The following is a 17528-nucleotide window of genomic DNA, read 5'->3' on the forward strand; positions in this document are numbered from 1 at the left end:
TAATCGTAGTTTAAATCATAGATTAAACTATGTTTCATTTGTCCTTTGTGCATTTATGTATTCAGGGGTAGAAGTCCTCCTATATTTCCTATTTTTCCTATATTTTTATAAAAAGCTAAGAAAGCCTCCTATTTTTCCTTTATTTCCTATATTTTTCAAAATTGGCCTATATTTTTTTCCCTCTAATATTTTTTTTTTACTATAGAAGACAATTTTCTAGATTTTTCTTTCCTCAGATAGTCATGATCATTTTGAAATTCACTTGTCCTCAATACTGCTTAATGACAATGGGTAAGTGAACACATAAATAGTGTTCTCCCCCCCCCTCCCTATCTCTTGTAGTTGTTTAACAAAAGTTTCAAGGTACAATGACTAAGTTAGTGTGTGGACTCCTATTGTTAGGGCCTGGGTAGATTTGTGGAACAACACCCCTTTTGTCAATAAAGGGTGAAATAACAGAGAACCAGTAGTAGCATGAATGGAATGTATCATAGAGTATTATTTATCAATATCACTAAAAAAGTCAGAGGGGGGTTTTGTGGAAATTGCAGTTGTCTGTCAAACTCTTTCTTTCCTTATCTGCTGTATCTCTCCTCAATATCCATGGGTCACTCATTCTATTCAAAGATGAAGACACCTCTAGGTCAGTTTTTTTTCTATTCACCAGTTTTATTTTCTTCTATGGAAGTAACAGGAATTGTCCTAACTAATTTTGTCTCCTCCTCTTTTTGGGGGAGTTTTTCTGTCAACTTCCATTGGTTCATTCAGAGGAGTGAATATAACTTGTTACCTGATTGGACCTTCATCACCCATTTTAAGTTACCCTTTGGAAGTAGTGAGTGTTGTCATTGACTACACAGAAAATTAGTTTTAGTGCTTTCTAAGCTTATACTACTTTGTATGACTTTTTTTTCTGAGTAGATGGCAAACTAAATTATTATGTTAATATTTTGCTTCAAAATGTTAACTTTCAATTAGATTATTTAAGTTTTTATTTTATTATCTTTGATTAATTTATTTTTATATTTATTGCATTTAATCCATTTAATTTATAAGTACAATTAAAAGATGCCAAATCATTTGACACGATTTCGTGATGATTGGCTTGATTTAGAGGATAAAAATAATGGTAAAGTTAAAGACTGGTGCCAAAAAGGTAAAGATGTACTGTACTGTTTGTCTGGCTACTGTAAACATCAGCAATAGTGGCAAAATTCAGCTTTTGCAGCATTCAGGCACTAAAAAACATAAAAAGACTTTTAATGAGAAAAAGGATATTTCTCAAAAGCGTCTCGTAATTGCTGCTGGCAATAGTGTTTGTTTGGAACCAGGATCCAGCTCTACTGAATCAAAAAAAGTATGGACTCTTACTTCTGAAGACAAAATATTGCGATCTGAAATTATATGGACAATCCATGTTGCCCTGAACAATTATTCCTTTTTATCGCAGGATGCTATAAAAGAAGTATTTTCATCTGTCTTCCCAGACTCAAATTTGTGCACTGGGATGACCTTATGTTCCACCAAAGTGTCTTATTCTATATCACATGGACTTGGTCCTTACTTTTTGAAGCAAATCACCAACGAATTTAAGAGAGAAAAACCTTATTACTCATTAATGTTTGATGAGACCCTTAATGAGCAAAATTTGAAACAACTTGATGTGCACATTCGATATTGGTGCTCTTGTGATGGTGGTATATCCGAGAGATACTTGGGTTCAGAACTGTTGGGGCATGCAACTGCTCTCAACATTTTTAATGCAATAAAATCAATTCTAAATTCTTGTGAAATAGATTTAAAGCATATAGTGATGCTTGGGTCTGATGGGCCGAATGTTAATAAATGTGTTTTTCAACTATTCGACAAAGAAGTTACGGAAAGTTAGGAAGTATGGATTAATAAATGTGGGTACATGTAATTTACATGTTATTCATAATGCCTTTGGAAAAGGTTTAGCTATTGAAGAATTTGGGAATATTATTGATTTTTTGGAAAACATTTATTCATGGTTTTCCAAATTTCCTTCCAGGAAAGTGGATCTCCAAAAAGAAATTGATCATTTTGGTTGTGAATATTCTAAAGTGTTGAGATATGTGAGCAACAGATGGCTTTCTGTTGTTACTGTCTGCAAAAGAGTCCTGCATCTTTTGCCTCCTTTAAAGGAGTATTTTATAGAAGATCTACCTAAACAGAAAAGTAGTTTGATAAAGCTTTATAGATTTCCAAGCATTAAAAAAGTTTTAGAAGATCCTTTATTATCAGCTTATTTGCATTTCCTTATCAGTGTTGGATCAATTTTTGATAATATTTTAAAGCTATTACAAGAAAAAAACTCATTGATTGACACTTTATACAATGAGTTATGTGATTTGATAATAAAAATCATGCAACGCTTTATTAAAGAAGAAGTTTTGAAAGACAAAGGTGGCGACAAATTACTTGAGGTAGATTTGAACAAAGATGCCTTGCCCCTAAAAAAGATCGATGTGGGCAATAATGTTCGTAGGGTACTTAACTTGGTAAAAAGTGAAGAAAAGGAGTTATTTCTATTTAATGCTAAGAAATTTTATGTTATAATAATTGAATACCTCCTCCAGAAATTGCCTTTGAAAAATAAACTGTTACAATCCTTACAAATTGTGCACCCTATTGTGAAGAAAGAACCTGTAGTGAATATTTTGCCTACAATCAGAAGATTGTGTAACATGCTACCCCACATCGTACCACAGAACTGTGTTGATAAACTGACTGACGAGTGGCATTTGTATGCAAATGAAGATGTTCCCGAGGAAACTGAAAACATTCCCATTGACAAGTACTGGAACAATGTGTTTGTTCTTAAAGATGGTAATGGTAATTTAAAATATCCCTTTTTAACTAAACTTGTGAAGTCAGTCCTCTCTGTTTCTCATGGGCAAGCCACTGTGGAACGTGGCTTTTCCATTAGCAAACGAATTATGACAAATGAAAGGTCAAGAATGAATTTAAACACGCTAGTAGGCTTAAGACTTATAAAAGATTCAGTTAGAAAAAATGCTTCTTGTGTGGAAATAACAAAAGAGATGATCCAGTTCTACAAAGAAGCCCACAGCAAATATAAGGCAGAAAAAGAAAAGGAAAAGCTCAAAAACCTCAAGGAAAAAAGTTTAGAGCCTAGGCCCAGTACTTCTGTAAAAAAATCAACTGAGGAGAAATTGAAAGGTTTTAAGGAAAATGTTTATTCAGCTCAGGCTATGATTGAAGAAGGAAACCAGAGGCTAAAACAAGGACTCAAACGGAAATCTATGGCTGATATTGAGGCTGGACAAGCACTTATTGATGCTGGCAACAAAAAGTTAAAGACTTTGCAGAATGATAAATGAATATAAAAACAATGCTGCATAATTTTTGAAATAATTTAATGTAATAAAGAGGAGTAAATAAAATGTTAATTATTGAAAAAGTCATTAGTTTGATAAAGTCAATTTTTTTATGTGATTTTTAATTTTTAAAGCAATAATGAGGTATGTATGATTTTATTGTCACCATTCAGCTGCGGAAAATTGTTTATATAATTTTTTTAGTGTTAAATAATTAAGTTTTAAAGTTATTCATATATGATCCATACTTTTCAATTTAATTTAGATCTTTTTTGCCCTATTTTTTATTCCAGAAAATCCTATATTTTTTTTCTAGAAAATCCTATATTTTTTTCAAAACAATCCTATTTTTTTCTCATTGGTCACTTCTACCCCTGTGTATTACATATTAAGTGCATATATGTATTACATATTAAATGCATATATGTATGACATTATGTTTATTTTTAAATATTTCAGGTGTTACTAAGCAAAGAGCTGTATGGTTTAATAAACTATGGAGAACTAAGGAAAAAGATAGGAGGTTGTAAGTTAGCATGCACACGATAATGTGTGATATATTTCTGCTGCCATAAAGAAAAACAAAATTATATGACAAGCAAAAAAATTATTAGTGATTAGTAAATGATAAATTTGCGATATCTTGTTTTAAAGTTAAGTTTTAAAGATTAGGCTTATATATATATATATATATATATATTATATATATATATATATATATATATATATATATATATATATATATATATATATATATATATATATATATATATAAAATAAATTTTGACTTAAAGATAAAGTATTGTGTATTGAAATCATATATGTAAAAACATAACAAAGGGCTGTTGTATTAGTATTTCTATATTGCAATAGTTTTACTACTATGTTTTGTTATATAGTAATTTATATTTTCTGGTGTATATGTCAACTCAAGTTCTCAAATTGTAACAAAACTCTTGTCGTCAACATTTACATTAAATTAAACATTCTTTCAATAGTTTCTTTCAATGATCAAATAGCCAACTTATGAAAACTCAAATTTCTTGAAGTTTAGCTTTTACCCATAGACATGATGTATAAGTTTCCTCCCTATTAGAATGATTTTACAAATTAATGCTATAAAGAAGGGTTTAATGTGTTTAACATAAGGAGAGTGTTGTTCCTTTAACTGTGTAAATATTTGTGCCACCCAGTGGAAGAATTTTGCATTCAGCATTTGTTGTTAATACCTGTAAAAATTGGCACTATTTGCTCCACAAATAGCATGAATATTAGTAAAATGTGCCCACTCAACGGGGGTGGGAAACTTTTTTCATGGACAAAAATTTGCATATTATCTTCTGTTTTGTTTCTATCTTTTTGTTTTTGCTCCATAATAAAGTTATTTATAATTTAACTCTTTTAAGCTTAAAGTTATTATGCATCAAATATACTCTCATTAAGGATTATAAAAAGTTTTAAAGCAGTATAAAGTTATATTAATAACGATACAATATATTCAGACTAGAATGTATTTTCAGAATTTATTGTATGTTTGATTTAAATGTAGCTTTCAATTTTATGTTAGATTTAAATGTAGCTTCTAGTGCAATTTTATCAGGGTAGTAACATTCTTGTTTTAGTGGGAGGGGAAAGAAGCTTAAATTTATCTCTGATTAGATCTTATGCTTTTACTTGAGATAGCAAAGCATCAATTTGTGAGAAATAGTTAAAAGTATAATTATATTAGTTCAAAAGCATATAATTCTTATTTTTTATTTTTCCTTTTTGTATAGGCTTAAATGAAAAGAATCGACAAAAACTGAATGAACTTGTTTTTAGTGGGTAAGTTTATACACTTCTATATGGTTATGAAAAGATTAAAATATTTTTTGACATCGTAAGAAATACTTACAAATGTTGAAGATTGTTAATTTGTTTAGTTTATTATTTTCATTTCCTTTAGGGTTACAATTGTCAAACACAAAGGTAAGAAACTGAGAATTAAGACACCAGTGTGTCGGGCTTTGAAGAAACTGAATGATGTTTCAGGTAATTTATAATATCATTTTTCGTACGTAATATGATCAGTTTTTGATAAATTATACCATGTATCATCTATGTTTTAAGAATACTTTATGCTCTTTCAGCATTGATCATTTTTTATGAATAATTATTACTGGTGAAAAATCTATTTTCAGTAAATATTAAAAATGTGTTTCTGTCATATTTTTCATTATATTTAATGTGATTCTGTGTCTACATTGTAAATGTGTACAATGCACACAGAGATTTTATTAATTTTTGATCTGCAATTTTTAATTCTTTTTTCATCCTTTTTATATGAAAAATGGAATTTATCATTTCTAGTTTTGTAAAAAATGATTTTTAAATTAAGTAATGAAAAAGCTGTTATCACTTAAATTAGACTAATTGGCTTTCTGAATTTGTGCACACACCATCAGTATGTCTTATCATCACACCCTTATCTTCATGATGCCTCCATTATTTTTAGAGTTGGTTCCTTAAAGTACCTTTTTATTATTTTAATCTGTTTTATCTCATTTTTTTAAGATCAAAGTTCCTTTTTAAAAAAAAAACTAAATTATCAAATGAGCATATGCTGGTAATTTATAATTTCTATTTTCCAATTCTCGTTTTTTAGTCTAACAAGAAAAGAGGGATTTCTTGCAAAACTGTTTCCCATTACAGTTCAGTATCAGTCCAACGCAAAGGACAAAATTGTTCAAAAGTGCAGTCAAACTTTTTTCTGAGACCATGCAGTTGACAAAATTTTACATATTAAAATTATAGTAGCACAATCAAATACTTATCGGCTCCTTAGAAATATACTTATACTCACTCCAGTCACATTAATCACTACAAGTCCAGTAAGTTTTTTAAGTCCCTTCAAATTTTGTTTAAGTCTGAGGAGTTTGGTGGTCAGGGAAGTAACTCATCCTCTTTCTTTTCAAACCCTGCATTTACTCTTCGAGCAGTATGTCTCACATTGTCCTACTAGTAGGTGCCATCATCCTGAAGAAAACAATTAGCATGTATTGATGGAAGTGGTCTGTTAAGACAGGTGTGTACGTATGTTGATCCATCGTGCCTTCCACAATGATGAGTTCCAAAGAATGCCACAAAAGTATTCCTCTGACCATAATGCTCCCTCCTCTGCCTTGAACCCTTCCCACAATTGTTGCAAGGTGTTTGCTTTTAGACATCACGCTATGTACGCTAATGTTCATCTGTCTGATCCTGCTACCTATTAATTTCTAACTATAATGTTTGTAACATTACTATTGATCTCCCAGTATTTTTTAAAAATTTTTTTAATGAAGCGTAAAATATTCATAATAACCTCTCATTTAAAAATATATCTGTAAATTAGTATATTTTCTACTTGAAAAACAAATAACAATGTATAAATATCCATTAAAATTATAAAATGCATAAAAAATATTAGGATATATTTGTGATATAATTTAATTTTTATGTTTATTTTCATGAAAATGTGAATCACTTTAAAACAAAAGATGAATAAATTAAAATGTACTGCTTTGAATTTCTGAAAACGTTTGGACTAGTTATATATTACTATGCTTTTTTTTAATCTAAGAGCCATAACCATTATGTTTTGTAACACTAATTTTAATGTCGCATTAAGTATTTTAATTTAATATACTGTGTCACTGAATGAATAATCCCCAGAAACTGAGGTGTGAAGATAAAAATTTAATTATCTTAAAAAAATATATAAATGTTAATAAAAGTCAACTTGTTTTGATGCTCAAAAATTCACGTTATATGTCATTGACGTCTAGCAAGCCCTGAAAATGGCAATGTTTGGAGTAAATATTTAGCACGCTCAAAAATAGGCACCGGTATTTAAAACTTCGCAGACATGAATGAAGAAAACTAAAGTGATTTGAAATAAATAAAAAAATTTATGGTTGCCAACGAAAAAAATGGAAAATGAAAATGAAAAAAAAAATAGAGAAAATGTGGTAGCAGTGAGTGAAATAGACAATGAATACTTTGCCAGTGCAACCTTGGCTATATTGCATGAATCAGACAGGTTTTAAAATTTAAACTAAAGGAACGCCATAGATAAGTCCTTTTACAAGAATACGATAAATCTAATGCTGCACAGTCTTTGCATCTTGGGGATAAATTTAATCTCGATAATGCCATAATTCTCAGCTCATCTTGGTACTTGGGAATCTTGTTTTATTCCTATGAATGCCGATTCCCTTGTTGACGAGATTAGTTTCGCACCCTATCTCCATGGCATTAGGAAATACATTTGGTCCTGGTTTGCCGTTCCCAAATGTTGCGATTTTTCTAGTTTTGTTTTTATTTAATTTTTTATTTTATTTCACTCTTGGGGTGCTGTGGTTTTTGCAGTTTTTTTTTCCACTTTTATATTTTCTTGTTGCAACGTCACATTTCTGTTTCATATTATTTTTTTATTCCTGTCATGCCAGTCTTAAGAATGGGAGTTTATTTTCTTTATATTTTTTTAAGGCAATGAAGTTTTTGCTATCAAGTAAAATGTGTTACATTTGGATCTTTCTTGTTCATTGTTTTGATCAGAATCCTACGCTGAAAGAAGCAAACATCTGTAAATTATTATTTTCAAAAAATTTAAATTTTTTTTTTGTTTAGAAAACTAATCATACAATATTTTTAAACATAAATATTCCAATCTTTTATAAAATGTCATGTAACGTTCTCTAATTTCTTCAATTATATATAAAAAAAGAAATATCAAGAATTATATAAAACCTTGTGAATGCGCATTATAATCTCTTCCAGATATTTTGCATTTTTTAAGGAATCTTTTTCAGGTATTTGCCCAACAACTCTGTATACTCTTTATTTAATTAGAAATGCAAATTTGGTTTTAGTATAAAATCTTCCACAAATTTGGTTTAGTATACAGTCTTCCAAATTCTTGCAGAAATGCAAAACATCTTATGAAATACAAATAATGCTTTATAAAAAGTTCATGTGTTCAAGTATCTAAATCTTGGAAAATTGTAAATAATTTATAAATCAAATAAAATTTTATTTTTAAAGGAGAGGAAATTTTGAGCAGAAATCAACTATAAACAAATCTGTTGCCTAGAATCTTCAAGATATTTTTGATTAACTATTTAAAAAGTGGGAAAAAAGCATTTTTGAACCAAGTTAACACAAAAACGATGAAGGGCTTCAGTTTTTTTTTTCTTCCGTTCTCTTTTATTCTCTCAGCTTAGCAACAGAGTATTTCTCTCTTATCGATTACGCAATTGGAGTATGGTTATATTAAATTCCTCCTTCTTTGGAAATATTTCTTGGCCTCTTTTTTTAGGGCTCTTCTATTCAGAGAAAGTGAATTTTTGTGTCTAATTTTGTAACTTAATAGTTAGCACTGATTATTTAGTGTATATGAAGTCTCCCTCAAAAACCATTAGGATTGACACGTAGTACATGAAAATCCAATCATTGAAATGAAGGTTATTTAGGGTGATATATTCTTTTTTTGCACTCTGTTCATATGTATATATATATATATACAGTCGAACTCGTTTATAATGAGCTCAAATTTAACGAGAACTCGGATTTACCGAGGGAAACGAGAATATTTGGTTTGATCAATGTTAAATCTATGGAACAGAAGTCGCTTTTAACGAGCAAGACCCGGTTTTAGCGAGCAATATTTTTCTGTCTTGCAATCTTTTTCTGTCTAATCTTTTTTTCAGCATGATAAGAAATGCATGCGAAATCAAAAAAAAAAAAACAAAAAAAAAAAATCGCGGACTGAAACTTAGTAGCCCTTATCTTTACCTTTATTTTTCTTTCCGTTTATTGTTTCTTTCCTTAGACTGGAAATTTTTTGCTGGTTGGGGGAGGTGGTTAGTTGTCATTAAATTAAGAAAAGTATTTAATTAAATTAATTAATGTAATTAAAGTAAGTAGGTATTAATTAAATTTCAAGTAAATTCAATCTTTTGACCTCCCCAACCCCCCCCCCTCTTCTGGTTGCACGCCTGCCTTAAGGACCCGTTTATTACGAGCACTTGGATTTAACGAGTTCAGTGTTACAGTCCCCTTGTGCTCGTTATAAACGAGTTTGACTGTATATATATGTATATATAAATAAATAAATGTAAGACTTTAATTTTTTTTACAGACACAAAAGAGCCTGAAACTGAAAAATTGCCAAAAGAAATAATTGTTGAATTTCAGCCGCACACAAATTCAGCTTTTTTACAAGTACAAAGCTTAGCACAAAATCCTAGAGTAAGAACAAAATTATCTCTTCAGAAACGTTTAAAACCTGTGATAGAATTTTTGCAGCAGAGATGGAAACCTTATAGACTGAAAAGGGTATGTTTGCTATAACTTAAATATTTTATGTTTTGAATGATTATGCTATTTCTTTTATTTAAAAATAGAATTTCAAATTTAATTATGTAAATAATTCAAAAATTTTGTATAAAATTTTCTCATGTTTTAAGATTCATTTTTCATTTTACCTGATTTGTTAAAAAATGTTTCTATCCCAGAAAAATGTTCAATAATAGTGTTGCTATTTTAATTTTTTTAATAGTTTGGCATGATTAACAAAAAGTATTCTTAATGTACGTGTCTTATGTTGACATGAGATTAAAGAAGTTCTTTTTTTTTATTTTTAATTTTAGTTTTTTATTCATTTCAGTTTTCAAGTATTCAAATTCTAGTCCGAAACAGGAGGAATAAAAATCTTATGACCAAATAGATTTATGAGTTTTCTATTTTTTGTCTTTCTGGAATTCTACACTATTTTATTATTATTTAAAACATCTAAGATTTATTTATTTTGCATTATTAAACATAGAACATTTAACGCTTACTTGTTTCATGAAGGCCATTTATTTGTTAAAAAATGGTGCTTAATGTAGTATTTTACAAACTAAGTGCATTTATTTTGTGATTTACTATAGTTAATACACACTAATTTCACTCACTTTTTACAAAAATATTCATTTTAATTTTATTTCTATTGTGAGTATAGAATAATGTCTTAAAACATTTCAATATACTTGAATATAAGTTTAATGACAAATACTGAAAGAAAACAGAAATAATTAAGATCAAAAGGATAAAACTTCTTTGAAAAAAACGCGCTAAGAAGCAGCAGAAATTTCAGAAAAAAGTATCAATACAAGAAATAAATGAAATAAAATAAAAATATGACCACCGAAACCGACGTCTTCAGGGGGTACCGGCCTCGGTAGCCATTAAAACCAAAACCATTTCTATTTGAGGGAGAAGCAAAAGCTTAAAATATCTCCCTCAGTACCCCGATGGTTTTGTATAGAGGTCCAGGAAAAACAAGATACATTCAAAATAATAAACAAATTACGAAAAGAAAATCAATCAAAATCATCAGAAAATTAAAAACTCACAGTCACAGGTCAAGAATCAACTTCAAAAGCAAGTGGAGGAAAAGAAAACACTAAAAACTGAAAAACCAACGCCCCCTATAATAATGCGCAGTAGAAGTTTAAAAATGAAATGGAAAAGGTCAGGAGAAGGAGATACGTAGATAAATTAATAGAATGCTTAACTGGGGCTGTTCAGTTAAGACTAGAATTGCGCCCTGTTAAAAGAAAAAATTATATAAAAACTTAAAAACCATCAATCATTTTTTTAATTAAAAAATTAACATTACAAAAATTAAAAGGAAAATCATTTTTACTCAAATTATTTAAAAAATTATCCACAGCTTCCCGAAAACTTTCAACATTATTGCAAATTTTCTTGATCCTAACTAATTGCGAAAAAACAAGAGTTTTGAATATTTTACTACACAAATTAGTTTTAAAGTTGCAGAAAAAAATAACATTAAAATTAAAGGCTTTTCTTTTATCAAACACACCAATTTTAATAAAATTGTTAACAATATCAATTTTAAAATCTAAATATTCAATATTAAAGCAATTTTCATTAGTTTTTTTCAGGACCAAATCACCAGGATAAATAGTATAAATAAAATTATAATCGTCACAATTAAACAAAATCAAATCATCAATGTATCGGAAAGCATTAAGTACTTTATGTTCAAGAAATTTAGCCTCGAAAAAGTGCAAAAAAAAATGTTGGCAAAAGCCCCAGAAAAGGAATTACCTTGTGGAATTCCAATAATTTGTTTATAAAAATCTAAACCATTGAAAAGAACATTCTCAAAAAGATTAAACTTGCATAAATCTAACCAGTTAAACCTATCAATTTTTTCATCAAATAAATACTTGTCATAAATACCTTCACAAATCTCAATAATTTTTTCATGTGGTATACTGGTATACAAATTTTCAAAATCAAAAGTGTTAATGCTGGAAATATCATTATAATACTTGGTTCTATTATAAGTTTATCCTTACAATCAAAAATGTATTTAAATGATGAAAATTTAAAAGTTTGTTCCGACCCTCTCTTTACTAAACATTAAATAAAATAAAATAATATGAAGCATGCGTGGCTTTTAGATTTTTCTTAACTGCTGATTAATAACAATTACTATTTTTGACTTTCAAAACATGAAAAGTAAATATTTTAACAACAATTGAATGGGTTTGAAAACTTTCATTGTGATTGGTTTTATAAAATATCTTCTTTGTCTCATAAAATCATTGCATATAATTGAAATGATCAACGGCAATAAGCGTGATGACATGGCTGTGTTCCATCTAGTAAGAGAGGTAGAAATTAAAAATTGATAAATGTCTTATCCCTCTCTCATCTTCCCGAAATATATTAACGTTATATAATCTGTAAATATACTTTGCTAGAAAACAATTAAAGTATTTAATTTGCATTAACAATACGAATTTTAATGTATACAATAGAAATTTTTAGATTTTTTATATATTGAAACAAAAAAGATTTCATGGAATTGGCTCACAAATTTTTTTACACTTTTGTTCATATATTAACTTTTTCTGTAAAATTATTATTAGTTGTTTGTAATTGAGAGATAATTTAATTTTCAACAATATAAATTTCTGAACATTTTCATCAAATTCAAGATGTTTTTAAAATGTATCAGCTTACCATTTATTTTTACTGAAGTATAACCTCAAAAATGTTGCCTGCTCAGGAGTTCGGAAAATTCTTGATTTTAGATATTCTACTCAAACTTGTAGAGTTATCGAAGTTATGGACTCAAAATCATGTTTTGAAAAATAAAAAAACATTTAGTTTAATCGTAATCCTATGAGGTTTTACTCATTCTTTTAGCAGTTACTTAATGAATTTCGAAATAGTTTTTAAAATCCCGATATTTTAATATTATATTATGACACTTGGATTTCAAGCCATGCTAATGTGTAATTTTTTTTATCATGCACTTTTTTATGACAATTAAAAGGTCATATTACATGTTGACTGTTATACAACTCATTTTTACATGGTTTTTTTTAAATCCATATACCTTTGATTGAATATAATTGCAATGCACAAATTTGAAATTGTACATTCAAGCACTAAATAGTTTTTAACAAGCTTAATTTGTGTGGTTTTCCAATAGTTTTTCTACCAGTGTTCCACAGTTTTTAAAATTCTGATATTTTTAATACAGCATGTGAATTTTAAAGTGCGCAATTGAGTAATTAAAATTTTAATATGGTGCTTTAAACATTTTGAAAATCCCCATATCTTTAAAAGTCTGATTGTATTAGGACAAGCACATTTGAGTAATCACTTTCTGACTTACATGATTCGCAACAGTTTCATCTTAAATCCATATGGTTTTCTCTACTTCTTTTTCAGCAGTAATTGCTATGGATTTCTATATGATTTTTAAAACCATCTTTTTTTATACAATATTATTACGGAATGCAAATTTCTTAATCCTACCTTCTTATATACCTAATTTAGATAATATTTTTCTTATCACTAGTTAAAAAGAATTGTCCGGATTTTAAAAAACTAGAATATATATTTTTAAAAATTGTTTTTGTTTGTTTTGTCTTAAACTTTATATTTTCTGTCATGTTTTCAAAATTATTGGAATGATTAGCATAATGACTTTTATGGCTTAAATGAAATTTTTTTTTATTAGAGCTTATTATTTATTTTGAATTGTAGTAATTTTTACTTTTTAGAAGGAGCAAATTTTAGCTAGTCTTCCTTGTCTTGCATCTCAAGAAACATGTGATAATGATTCTCCACCAGTACTCCGAGTCAAGCCCCCCAGAGATGCTAAGATTTTTCCTCTCTCACTGTCTGTCATGGATGTAGCTTCAAGCTCAGATGTGTGCCTTGAAAAATTTATTAAGCTTTCTCATAATACTGTTCGTAAAGACACTACTAAGTCGAAAAAATCTTTATGTCTAAATCAAAAAATTTTGAACGATAAGCAGAATGAAATTTGTGAAACAGCAACCGACAAATCTGAAGCCGTTTTAGATGTTGCTCTTGATTGTAATGATAATACCCCCTCGGACATGCAAGACATGTTTTTAAAATCTTTAAACCGAAATAACTCTGATGATGGTGGATACTTTAATGTTTTAACTCCTCCAAAATCAGTTCCCGAGGAAGTATCAAATGAGACGCAAGGTGAAATTCCAAATCCTCTCCCATCTTTTTCTTCTATATTAGAGTCAACTAATAAAAAATTGTCTAATAATAATAATAATAATGAGTATGATCATATTGAAAAATATGAAGAGAAACTGAATAATCTTTCTACTGATAGTTTACGGCCAAATGAAGATAAGTTGGCAACATTTTCTGAAGATACCCTATCTTCCAAGAAGTCTGAGAGTGAAAAAGACATCCTTTGTCAGAATATTTCTGAAAATGCCAATTTTGGTGATGCTTCTAGTTCTAAGGCAAGTCAATTGTTTTCTGAAGCTTGTCAAAAGAATGATTTGCCTCTTGATTCATCTCAAACTATCAACGTAGAAGAGCAGGCTGAAAGTGATAGTATTTATTATAAAACTATCAAAAATGGTTGGACCACAGAAGATGCTGGTTATTTGACATTTGGGGAAATATATTTGTTGGTAAGTAGTTGATTTCTTTAAAAGATTGACTTCTTTATTCATTTTTGTTTTATTTTAATCAGCTCATTACATTCTGATCTGATAAATGCATTTTGAAATGCAATAAAAAGGTTTCTTGTATGCAATGCAAATTAAACAGTTCTGATGCATTTTAGATGTGATAAAAATTAAATTAATAAAATTGAAAAATTTATAATTGCTTCTTAAGATACCATTTTAAAAGTTTGAGTAAGTTTATTCCATCCATCTGCAAATCAATATTATGAGAGCACTTTGACAATTACATAAGTTTAAACTTATAAGAAAAAGTTATGATTTTGTGCAATCATAATTTTTTTAAAATTACTTTCTTGTATTTGTTTTATTGAGCATAATAAGTCTTGCTGTCCAATTGAGAAAAAAGGTATCTCCAATAATGAAGAATGCCTTGAAATATGAACAAGTGCAGGCCTCTTGGAAGGCAGAACAGTCCAGAGATACTTACTAATCATGATTTCAATTTATGTAAAAATTAGAAAGTTTAATAAAAGTTAAAGTCCTTAAATTAAAAAGTATTTTTGTAATTTTTAACTGATTTTTTGCCATTTAATCTTTTGTTTATGGCCTATACAACTGATGGAACAGAATGTACCATTTTTGCTAATCCCTGTAAGCAAAAGGTTTAGTTTCTCAAAAAATTTAGTTTTTTCTTTACTTTAGCTAAACTGTTCACCTTAAACATGCTTTCCCATAATGCTTTTCTCCCAAAGCATTATAAAGCTGAGTTATAATTTCATTTGGCTATTATGTTACTAAAATATGGCTTCATTCTGACATCTTACATAGAGCTATAATATTTTCATAGATTTGATAAGATAAAAAGTACTACTTCTTTGTTGCTTTGAATTTATATTATTACTGCTTAGTTCTTAACTATATTAAAGAAATAATATTAATTTAGATAAATTTTATATCTTTATTCAAATTAAATCTGTTTAATCTCATTGATTGATTCTGTTTATTTTTAGCTTGGAAAACCAGCAAAAATTGTCCTTGAATATGAGTTTGAACCTCCAGAAGCAATATTCAGTCAATATGAGAAAGATACAGATACATCACAACGCACTGCTTCAGAAATGAACATCATGCTTAATAAATTGTGTGAAATGGCACAAGTGTACTTCACCGATTCTAAAAGCAAACAGGTATTAATTAATACTCTAAGATTTGAAATTTTGATATTCTACAAGATTATCTTTTTTTGCATAAAGTTGTTGTTGTTGTAGTTCATTTACGTCGCACTAGAGCTGCACAATGGGCTATTGGCGACGGTGTGGGAAACATCCCTGAGGATGATCCGAAGACATGCCATCACAATTTTGATCCTCTGCAGAGGGGATGGCACCCCCGCTTAGGTAGCCCAACGACCTGCATGCGAAGTCGAGATTTTATCATTAAAAGATTTTATCATTTGATTGCCTAGACAATCAATCTCAATTAATGGAACAAATAGTCTAATTTGTTAACTGTTTTAGTTACTATGTTTTAACGTAATTTTTTTTCTTTTCACATTTAAGCTATGGTACCATTTCTCATTGTAAATAATTAAATGTAGAAACTTTACACATATCTGAAATTAAATCAAAACGCCAGTTGGCTTTTAAATTTTAAGTAAAAGAAAAACAATCTGCTTTAAAAAGTATTGTGATTGGAGTAAAAATAAAGTTCAAAGAGAATTTTAATGCTGCAATTAACTTTAAATCCAGATAAAAAATTATTTTTTAATCTAACATAAATATCAATGGAAAATGTGGAAATATATCTTAGTCATCCTTTTATGGAGTAATGACCACTGTTAAGCCATTGCTTTAAACCAACGTCTATGTTTCAGATTATTAATCAAATTTATATGCTATGAAATTGTGTTATGAGAAAAATCAGTGTATTGTGTTAAAAAATCTTGATGCATCCTTGATCTGAATTTTTTTCTCTTAAAACTATTCACTCACCTTTAAATCTATTGTAATATGCATTATGTTGAAAATATATTTCATTAAAATCTCTCAACGTTAATAGCTAAACTAATATGTTGAGGCAAGCATAACATTTTCATCACTCAATTTTTGATATTTGTAAACTGTAACAAATGTTTCACATTTATAATTGGGAAATTTTAATAAGCTTCCAAAAGGGGAAATTTTTTTAAGTGTTAATGCATGCCAGATATTCCTGAGCAAGAACATAATAGAAGGTTAAGAATTAATAATATCTTAAAATAATCTGTGTTTTCAAAATTATTTTGAAAATAAAATTTACAAATTTTTTTTTCTTTTTGTATGATTCGTTTCTTTGTCTTAACATCTTTCAAGTTTATACGATACTAATCTTATCTGATGACATAACTTTTATTCACATTTTGAACTGTTCAATATCTCACTCTCCTTTAAAATCAAATTATATTCAGATTAAAAAAAATACTCATTGAAAAACAAATACATTCATAGAAAATAAACATGACTTTCAAAAAAATTTAAATCAAAGCTATAAAAAAAATCCAGTTTTCTAATTTATGGTTTAGTATCATTATACTAAGTATATTTTTCTCATCAAGGTTTTTTTGTAATTTATCTGTATAGGTTTAATTTTTAAACTTCTATCTTATTACAGATACTAAACAAACAGCATGGCCGCAGCTCCAAGTCTTCTAAAGTAAAATTACCACTCATAAATGAAAAAGTAAAAGATTTTGCTCAAGATCAGCTTCACAAATCTCCATCTTCTTCAATATCTGTAAATTCAGAGCCAATAATTGTAAAGAAAGAAATTACTCCTTGCAAAGATACTGTATCTTTAAAGAGTTCCATCAATTCACCCATTGGAGCCAATGCTGGACTAGACAAGCATGTGTTTATACGACCTGTTGGTACTGCTCCTCGAAATATAAAACCTGCTGATCAAAACTCTCTAAAAGAAGAAATAGGGGTAATTTTTATTTTTTTTTTCGCTCAATTTACAAGCATCTAACCATTTTTGTTAATGCTACATATCTATTATCTTTCTCAATATTGTTTTGGTTTGAAATTAGTAATTAAATTGTAGACAGGGATGAAAAAATTCTTTGAAAAAGCAGAAATGCACTTTTCTCACAATTTTTAGAATTTCTGGT

The 17528-nt window shown here is 28.6% G+C and overlaps 1 protein-coding gene and 1 pseudogene across 5 annotated transcripts in view; both read left to right on the top strand.

The window, feature by feature from the left end:
• crm (cramped chromatin regulator) overlaps nt 1-17528 on the top strand; it is a 50497-nt gene that overhangs the window by 15523 nt on the left and 17446 nt on the right. For 2 of the 5 annotated variants that reach the window (XM_087154862.1, XM_087154863.1), the window contains exons 6-12: nt 3822-3888; nt 5138-5186; nt 5308-5393; nt 9523-9719; nt 13478-14383; nt 15391-15567; nt 17030-17344. In XM_087154862.1, coding sequence (XP_087010988.1) covers nt 3822-3888; nt 5138-5186; nt 5308-5393; nt 9523-9719; nt 13478-14383; nt 15391-15567; nt 17030-17344 — 1797 coding nt within the window. The remainder of the gene's footprint in view (nt 1-3821; nt 3889-5137; nt 5187-5307; nt 5394-9522; nt 9720-13477; nt 14384-15390; nt 15568-17029; nt 17345-17528) is intronic. The other 3 variants (XM_016075242.5, XM_016075243.5, XM_087154864.1) reach the window with 2 other exon arrangements.
• Nucleotides 992-3447, top strand: LOC147801815 (uncharacterized; annotated as a pseudogene).

The sequence above is a fragment of the Parasteatoda tepidariorum genome, chromosome 11 (genome assembly GCF_982258835.1).
Source record: "Parasteatoda tepidariorum strain Cologne lab strain chromosome 11, Ptep-v5.0, whole genome shotgun sequence".
Taxonomy (NCBI): domain Eukaryota; kingdom Metazoa; phylum Arthropoda; class Arachnida; order Araneae; family Theridiidae; genus Parasteatoda; species Parasteatoda tepidariorum.